The sequence below is a fragment of the Myotis davidii genome, unplaced genomic scaffold, assembly GCF_000327345.1.
Source record: "Myotis davidii unplaced genomic scaffold, ASM32734v1 scaffold2027, whole genome shotgun sequence".
In the NCBI taxonomy this organism is placed as follows: Eukaryota; Metazoa; Chordata; class Mammalia; order Chiroptera; family Vespertilionidae; genus Myotis; species Myotis davidii.
The window spans coordinates 702,940-712,322 of record NW_006297890.1 but is presented as its reverse complement, the minus strand read 5'-3'; the positions used below and the strand labels follow the sequence as shown (position 1 = coordinate 712,322).

At 41.4% G+C, this 9,383-nt stretch overlaps 1 protein-coding gene across 1 annotated transcript in view; it reads right to left on the bottom strand.

Annotated features, from left to right (window-relative positions):
- Positions 1–9,383, bottom strand: part of AMPH (amphiphysin) — a 101,647-nt gene that overhangs the window by 78,387 nt on the left and 13,877 nt on the right. Inside the window, exon 2 of the mRNA XM_015570468.1 lies at positions 491–571. Within this exon, the coding sequence (XP_015425954.1) occupies positions 491–571 (81 nt within the window). The remainder of the gene's footprint in view (positions 1–490; positions 572–9,383) is intronic.

Sequence of the window (9,383 nt, the reverse complement as noted above, 5' to 3'; positions counted from 1 at the left end):
TTTTAATACCACAGATACACTCTAAATCTGGTTATGTAATATATACACATAAAACCAGTACAATTTTTTCATCCACCAAGAACCAATTTTCACCCTCGTGGGGGAGATATACTCCCCACTGAGAATGCATGATCTTGAAGCAGGCAGCAATTAAAGTAATTTTGCCAAAAGTATCTAACTACTGCTAATAGTTAGTGGAATATAAATCACCAAAAACATTATCTTTCCTATAAATCAATAAACTATATTAAAAAGCTCCAGAGAAGCGAAGTCTTATTCTCCTGAGAAGAAACACAAATCTCTCTGCAGTGTCTACTGCCTCTTCCTTCATCCTCCACAGGAAAGTCTTACAGAACCGACAAGCTTTACCCTCAGGTTAACACCAAACCCAGTGAAGTTCTTTCTTCAGTCTTAAAGCATTTTAGCTACAGGCTAAACCACAAACACTGTCCACCCATTTCCACCCCATAAACTAGATAAATGCACTTACCTCTTGCCGTTTGAAGTTCTGTACATATTCTTCAAATTGTTCGTCTTTTGTCTCATCAGCTTTTCCAAGCTTCTGAAGGACCTAATTTGCAAATACAACAAAATGGTTTGATTTAATAATGGTTTCAAATAATAGAGCAAAGCTGTTGTTTTGCTCCTCTGAGCATTCACTCGCAGCCTAGCTAGTTTTTCGGTTCTGGAAGCATCTTGGCTTGGTGGCTTCGGAGCTGAACACACTTGGATATCAATTACAGGTCCATCACTCACAGGCTGTGTGACCTTGAGCAGGTGTCATGCTAGGTTGAATTTGTTTATTTACATACTGTATCTGTTTCCCCCAATAGGACACAAGACTTAAAGGCAAAAGCTATTCCTTGTCCTTTTGTCCAAAGCATCTGGCACAATACCTGACATAATAGGTGCTCAAATTTTTGTTAAGCGGTGAACCAAAGTTATTTGACTACAGTATTCACCTACTCCATAGGGACGGTATTAGAATTACTGGAGCTAGGCATATGGTAAGCTTGCCTCCACCATCTTCCAATGATATTTCTTTCAACTGACTAAATACTCGAAGGGGCACTGGGCTACACAAGGCCCCATGCTAAGCACTGGGTATCCAGAAATACAAAGACAAATAAAACAAGGCCGCAGCACATAATCATGGGACTTTTGCTGCTGACCTGCCCCCTGGCCCAGTGCTGGTAAAAGCGGGCCTTGGTGCACAGCGTGGTCCTTCCCACATGCACCCAGGGCCAGCAGAGGCAGCCACAAACTGTGGATCACTTGTAGCTCCAAACAGGTTGCCAAGGGCCAGCCACAGGCAGCGTCTTCCATTGCCCTGCACCAGAGTTCCTCCCAAGAGACCCAGAACCAATGCAGCCCGTGGCCAGCATCAGACTGCATCAGATCAGGGCCCAATAAGCTTTGCCAGTGGCATATCCAGAGGGAGATATGGCACCAAAACCTGCTGAGGTAAGCTCCACTCGGATCGTCGGCACCCACACAGCAGATTACAAGCTATGGCTGGGGTTGATCCTCACAGTCAGCCAGCCTGAGGGTCAATCCCACACATGAATGGACCAACAGCAAGCAAGTCTCAATTACAGCATGAGGGCCAAACAGGAAACATTCCTGGAGTACCCAGCTCAGGTGATCAAGGAGACTGCACCACTGGACCCCACAAGAAACTACTACATAAGGCAACTCCACAAAGACTGGGAATCATAGCAGATCTATACACTACACGGAAACAAACCCAAAGAGGCAACCAAAATGGGGAGAAAGTTACTTCAGAAAATAAGAAGAGGACCCTGAGAGCCACGACTGGGTACATTATTCAATATTTCCATATCTAATTTCTAAAACACAACTTATTCAAGAATATACAAGCCCCACAAACACTGCCTTCTCAACATACCCACACCCAATGGCATTACCAAATACGTTTCTATGAAACTTAAACATTTGGGCATTAAAACATATACTCACACACAGCACTTTCTATGGCTAGGTTTTATATCACATTATGCTAATTTGCTTCCTAAAATCAAAAATATAACCTTGTACAAATGAATAAGTCTAATGATTCCTTTCAATGCAAAGACAGAGAAAAGTCACCAAAACTTAGGAAGAGACAAAAGAGATTCCTGGGCGTCCCCTTTTAGTGCAGTGCTGGACTTGCACTTCTGATTGGCTTCCTATCGACTGACTACTTACAGCTCCACAGAGATGGGGGTTAACCTGAAGATTTTTGTCTGTAAGAGATGAAAATAGTTTCTGCTCAATGGAAAGTTGAACCTCAAAAGTTTATAGCTTATGATCCTGTGGGACATTAACCAGTTTTGGATCTAAATCAGCAATCTTACTCTAAAATCCCTTTATTAAATAGTCACAAACACCCAGATCCTCGACTACACTTTGAATCAGTTTTAAGACCTTATGAATTAATAAGACCCAGTGCATGAATTCGTGCATGGGTGGGGTCCAGCTGGCCCACCCCAATTGGGGCCTATGAGGGCGGGCTGGCTCAGTGGAGGGGCCGCAGGAGGTTGGCCGGCCAGTCCCGCCCCCCAATTGCAGTGGTTGGTCGGCTGCAGTGCGCATCATAGTGACCGGTCATTCCGGTTGTTCTGGTCGTTTCGGTCGCTTGGCTTTTATATATAGATGAGTTGAATTAAAATATATGGCACAAGTTTATTTCATGTTTTTAATGAAAATCTTGTCTTTAATTTTGAAACATCATACTTCCATAACAGGGTCAACTTAGGAATGCTGGGAAAATGTAAAAATTGTTGTTATTATTTTTATTACTATTGCTATAAGAAAGATAGGGCAAAGCAAAATTACACAGGCCATTTGCAAGAGGAGTAAAATTCAATGACACAGGAATTGTTGGCCTTGTTACCAGATCTCCTCTCATCTACTCCCGTATTTTCATTCTAAGTATAATAACTTTAAGAAAGAAGAATTTTGCTTGATTGCTTCTATTTTCCTTTAAATATTTTTAAAAGAAGAACTACGTCTCCCAAATGACCTCCCACACACAAAACACTAAAGTATCAGGGGAAAGACATTTAGTATTTACCACATGTAGTTTTTTCCTAATTCTTAAAATCTACTTATATTCATAAATTTTTAGTCTACCTAGATAAGGTTAGTCATTGAGAGGCAGCAATACTGCATCTGCTGTTAGCAGTTCACAAAGGCCAGGAAAGGCTATCGAACTCTAATGAGCCAGCAGCACACAGCTCAGTTCCACAAGTTTAAATGTTAGTGAAAAGGAACTCTTGTCTCAGAGAGTGGGAGAAAAGAAAGAGACAGGCATTTATTGAGGCTCTAGTGTGTGCCTGAAGCTGCAGAAAGTGATTTACACATTCCCTCTTCAGTTCTCTCAGCACCCTGTCTGGTACTTACTTTGGATCACACAGCGAGTAAGTGGCGTATTAGATGTCCTCAGGAAAATCCCCATTCTGAGGTCTGATACCTCTGTTGCGACCACAGATAGCCTTTTCCTTCTCATGGAAAGCAAACAGGGATACGTCAAACTATGATTCTCATATTTCCGTTCAGGATTCTTACAGGATTTCTACTCTAAGAAAGCGCATCTCCTAGGCTGCACATCCACAACAGTGGAGGTCTTTGGCAGAACCCTTGTGAAAGTCATTATTTGAATTTCAAATCATGATTCCTTGCTTTTCATTTCTAGCAACTGTACTGTATAAATAAAACAGCAACCACAATAGAAACGAATCCTGAGTGTAAAAAGGGATAAATAAATTATAATTAGATGACACCATGAGCCCACACTTTCTCTTCTAAGGAAATAATAAAGGATCTGGAACTCCCTGAGTTACAGCACACCCACACCTTGATGTCAGCTTCCTGACAGCGGCAGCCCCAGAGGAGAGATGACAAAGGAGTGATGGGACAGAGGTTCCAGCTTTTGCTGAACCTTCTCCATGTCAATTACTAGGTTAGGGACTTTGGGTCTATTCTTTCAGCTGATCCTCACTGCCACTCGCTCATCCCCATTTTACGGATGAATAAACTGAGACTCAGAGAGGTCAGGCAACCTGCCTCTGTAAGTCACAGAACCCAGATTCAAACCAGATACTCCCACCTGAGTCCTCACAGTGCCTTCCTCACAAAGACAGCACCCATGGGCTGATCCAGCCAATCAAATAGGTGCCTATAATACGGTCCTAAAATATAAATGCCAAGCTTCTTTAAGATCAAAATTTTAATGTAGTCATAGAGAGTGATATCCAACACGGGTGCTGAATTATTAGTCTTTATTTGCATATCCAATGCATCCATCAAAAACCATGATGATTCTTCTTACAATAACAAAACTTACGTTTCTCTTCTTTTTCCATGCACTATTAACCTCTTACCTGAGATTAAAGGCCTACCTTGCTGAACCATAAGATTCTACCATCACTAGCTCTCTTCTCATTTTCCCAGTGTTGCCAAACTCTAACATGCCCCTTTGGACCTGTTATTTCTCTCCTTTAAGTCCTATTATGGTTTCTTGAATCAAATTCTTATTTCTCAAGAAAAACCCTAAAGTCCCAATTCTTATAGATCAAGAGAGACAGCGTATAATGGAAAGAGCAGTGGTTAGAAGGATGGTGAGACCCTGAGGTCCTAGTCTTTAGAACGTTATTTAGGGATGGTATTGCCAAACGTCGTTAATAAACAAAGACATATATTTTAAAAATAAAATTGTATACAGATTCACACACATTACCAATTATTCTATATCGCTCAATTTCACAAGCCATCATTACATATGAATAATATAAAAGATATATTATTCCTCATTGCAAATTTACTATTTTTTTAAAAAGCTGGAGGGATCCAGTAACATATATTAAAAGGACAAATAATCACTCTTATTAACTAATAATATTCTCACTTATATAAGGTCTTTTTGAAAGGCAGCCCAAAATGCTGCCTTCTGAAAGAATTGGGCACTTGTAACTAGGGAAGAATTGGTAAGAAGACCCATGAGATTATATATAAATGTAAAAAAATGGCATAAATATTTTAAAGTTAACAGTGGTTATTTCTGGATGGTAAGATTCAAGGTGATTATTATTTTTTTCTTTATAATTTTCTATATTTTCCATAATTTCTCAATGGTTATATGTCATTAAAGTAATCAAGAAAATAAAAGACAAATAAAAAGGAGTTTATGAGACTGTTATATAACAGATTTGTGAGTTAGATTCTAGTACAAGTAAGTTTATTTGTTAGTAACTAGTTGAAAAACTAGTGAGTGAATTAATATCAGCTGGAAGAAATCTTTCCAGAGGCAACCCTCAAGGACCTATTATACCCAATTCAGTGGCTAATGTGTAAAGTTAGGGTATTGATTAATGTGTTGTGTGGAACTACCTAGAATATACATGAAAATGCTAAGCTATGACACCTGGCATATGTTTAATTTTCAATAAATATATATTACAGATATTTTATCTAAACCTGTTGCATAATTTCATCCAAGGCATACACTTGCATTGACAAAAAGTGGGGAAGGATATTGGATATGTAATGTTATGATCATTAGAATTCACAAAAAGATCCTCTCTAACAAGATGAAATTCAAGAGATAAAATTAAGGTAAAAAATATAATTGTTCAAGTATCAGATTTATGTATTCAACTCTCAACCCAAATGCAACAGAATGGACGGTAGGAATACACAGTTTCTGTCCTTAATAAGGAAATGACTTCAGTTAAAATGAGTCACCAAAGTGATGTTGCTGTCAGAGCCTCCAATGTAATCTCAGCTGCACTAATAAGCATGACAACTACCAGGAGAGAAGTCGGGGATGCTTCCCTGCGGTGGACAAGTTGGTAAACACGTAACTACAGGCAACTTGGAGCCAGCTAACAGCAAAGAGAGTTGACACCATAAGGTAAGGGGCATAGATTATGGCATTGGGCATATTACCAGGGAGAAGAGGAGACCATGGGGGAAAGAGCACAGCTGTCTTCAAAAACCTGAAGTACTGTCATAATGAAGGAGGATTCGATTTGTCCCATCAGAAACCAAGAATGAGAACTAATACTGGCAGATAAAAGCTATATAAAGAAAAATTTTCCATTAAAAATGTTTATCATGGTTTCCTGGAAATGAAATAGGTTGTTGGTAGAGGCAATTAGCTCTTTGACCTAAGAGCTATTTGAGCTTAACCAATAGTTAGAGGCGTCAGAGAAGAGATTTATTCATCAAACAGGTGAATGGAATGAGTCATAGTTCCAATATCCATAATAAATTTCTCATGTTAGACATTATCCCCAGAGAAGAATGCAAGTCACAATGAATAAAAAGCAGAGAAGGAAGTCTGTTCATTTCTATCTCCAACCTATACTGACCTGCTGACAACTGCATGCCATGCACTATGCTAGGAGCTGTAGAAACGTAGGCTGCAGCCTGGGGACTGGGATGGTGTGACCGTGGACGTGCGAGATGTGGAACTGGAGAAGATGAGGCTGGCCCGGCAAACAGAAGGCAGATTATGGAAAGGCTCTGTCTGCAAGACTAAAGACTGTGGTTTCCTTATATAGACCTAGTATTGCCCTGGAGTCAGCCACATGGACAGATGCGTGCTCCTTAATGACATTAGGACAGATGAGGAGAGCAAGGATGACCTCAGATTTCTGCTGTGGAGGCTGAGTAGCTCATCTGCCCAGAATTCCAATTGGGAGGGGGAGGGTCGGGGTGAGGGGACTAAGGGAGCCGGTGGTTGTGGTAAAGACTCCAGAGAAGGGAAATGGTTCAGATGTGGGACTGGAAAAGGTAAGACCAGAAACCCACTGCAGGATTTAGATGGAACTCCAGGCCCAGCTGAGGCAGAAACCAGGGATGTGCAGTTGCCTACATTTAAGCAGTTTGGTGATTTTTCTCCAGCAGCTTCAATGAAGATGATGGGATTGATCTGCTACATAGCAAATATCTTTTTAAAAAAATATATTTTTATTGTTTTCAGAGAGGAAGGGAGAAGGAGAGATAGAAACCTCCATGATGAGAGAGAACCATTGATTGGCTGCCTCCTACACGGCCCACACTGGGGTTCGAACCCTAGAGAGCCATTGATTGGCTGCCTCCTACACGGCCCACACGGGTTCGAACCCACAACCCAGGCATGTGTCCTGACCGGGAATTGAACTGTGACTTCCTGGTTCATAGGTCGACGCTCAGCCACTGAGCCACTCCGGCTGGGCTACATAGCAAATATCTTAAGGCACCAAAGACCCTGGAGCCTAGAACTGAGATGACAAAATCCCTCCATTGATCTTGTTTTTTATGTCACAATATTTGACGGTGAGTTTATAATTTAGGTGGCCTCTCATTCACCTCTCCACTGGTGTTGATGAAAATGCCAATTAAGCCCAAACAGTTTGGCACAGTGATATTACAGGAGGATCACTGGGTGTTCCTGCATCTGATACTCAGATGTTGACAACATGACACATCTTCCACCTACAGGCAAAATGAAGAAAATGCTATGCTTCCTGAATTTCTGTTTAGGACTCAGGTCTTTGCTTTCAATGCTAATTGTATCTACATGGATATGTGGCTATTTTTTGAAACAATAGGCTTTCTTTTGTTACTTTTGTTGCTGCTGTTTTTCAAATGCAAAATAATACTCTGAGTTGAATCAGCTTTTCAAACTCCTTTTCTTTTCAAGGCGACTCTGAATACTCCTCGCCGAACGTTCTTCTCAGGTTGGCTGTGTGCTTATCCCCTCAGCCTGCGGTTCAGAAGCGCCGAACTGATCCTAAAACTCGTCATGACATAGGCAGATTGAAAAATTCAGTAGGAAGAAAAAGTAGGAATAAGGAACTTGAATATTTCAACTAATAAATCTTCTTCCAGCATCTCCTAAAGCAGCTGGTTCCTCAGTGGGGGTGGCGAGGGCTGCTCCAATGATGTGCAGCTCACATTCTTCGCTCACATGTAATGTGTCCAAGGAGGTCCCTAAAAATTTAGAACTCTTTGATTTGGGCAGTTTCCCCATCCCGTAAAGCCAAAATTCTGATAGTCTCAAATCCTCATAGTCCAGTGCAAATTAAATACTATCACAGCAGTAAGAGAATAATTGCCGTCACTTAATATTTTAAAATAAGAAATAAAATACTATGTTGGCAGCTTTTTAAAAAGTTGTTGGCATTTTAAGTCAAAGAAAAAAATTCACCATCTTCCATGCCACGTGGAAATGACTTCTGTACTCAGGGGCAAAGATCAAAGCAAGGTCAACTATGGTGAGGTGTGGCCACAAACAAGAAAACAAATCCTCCAATCAAAAGTGGGAAAGCGTAAAGGATACGGACCACAAAGAAAGTCAAGATGCAGGCCATGGGGGTGTCAGAGGCATGTATTTATATATATACCTGGGTACTGGGGCAAGAGTAATGGTTAAAAGAACTTGGCAGGATTGGCCACCGGGGTGCCTTAAATTAATGCATCGGATGAAGGCTCAGACTAGACAAACTTCCACTCTGGGTGATTCATGCTACCTTGAGCCAGACTGTGAAAGCCAACAAGAGAGTCACATAATGCAATTAGTCTTCTCTGAACAAGGAGGCACCTTTCTCATTACACTTTGTCTTTAGAGAGAGAGAGAGAGAGAGATAGAGAGGGAGAGAGAGAGAGAAATTATATACATATTATCCATTTAATCCAGGAGTCAACTGCCTGGGAGGACCGTGGTCTCTCTACACAGGACCTGGAGAATTGGTGGCATACCTGCCCATGCCAAGATGATGCACTCACTCATCTGTTCATATACCCACCTATCTCACTGCAGATTCAGAGAGAATTATCAAGTGCTCTCTGACACTGTGCCAAGTGCCAGAGCCTAGGACTGGAGGGAGGCCATGAAGACATGCAGGTACAGTGCAGCTGCTTGTCCTGAAGTGGCCTATGGGCTTGTACTGCACTTCAGGATACTAGTTCATTGACTGCTTTCTGAGTAAGTTTCAGGATTTTTAAAAATATATTTTTATTGATTTCAGATAGGAAGGGAGAGGGATAGAGAGACAGAAACATCAATGATGAGAGAGAATCATTGATTGGCTGCCTCCTGCACGCCCCCAACTGGGGATCGAGCCCGCAACCTGGGCATGTGCCCTTGACTGGAATTGAACCTGGGACCCTTCAGTCCTCGGTCCAATGCTCTATCCACTGAGCCAGACCAGCTAGGGCAAGTTTTGGTATTTTAAAAAGTGGTTTTAATTTGTCCTAATTTGGGAGGGAAAGGATAAATCATCCCTTGGTGTGGTTCGTGTGCCCCTCAAGGTCCTGCATTGTCACCGCCATCAGGCGTTTGTGGGATGCATTTCTGCACCATAGATTTCAATAGTACAGCAGCAAAGGCGCTC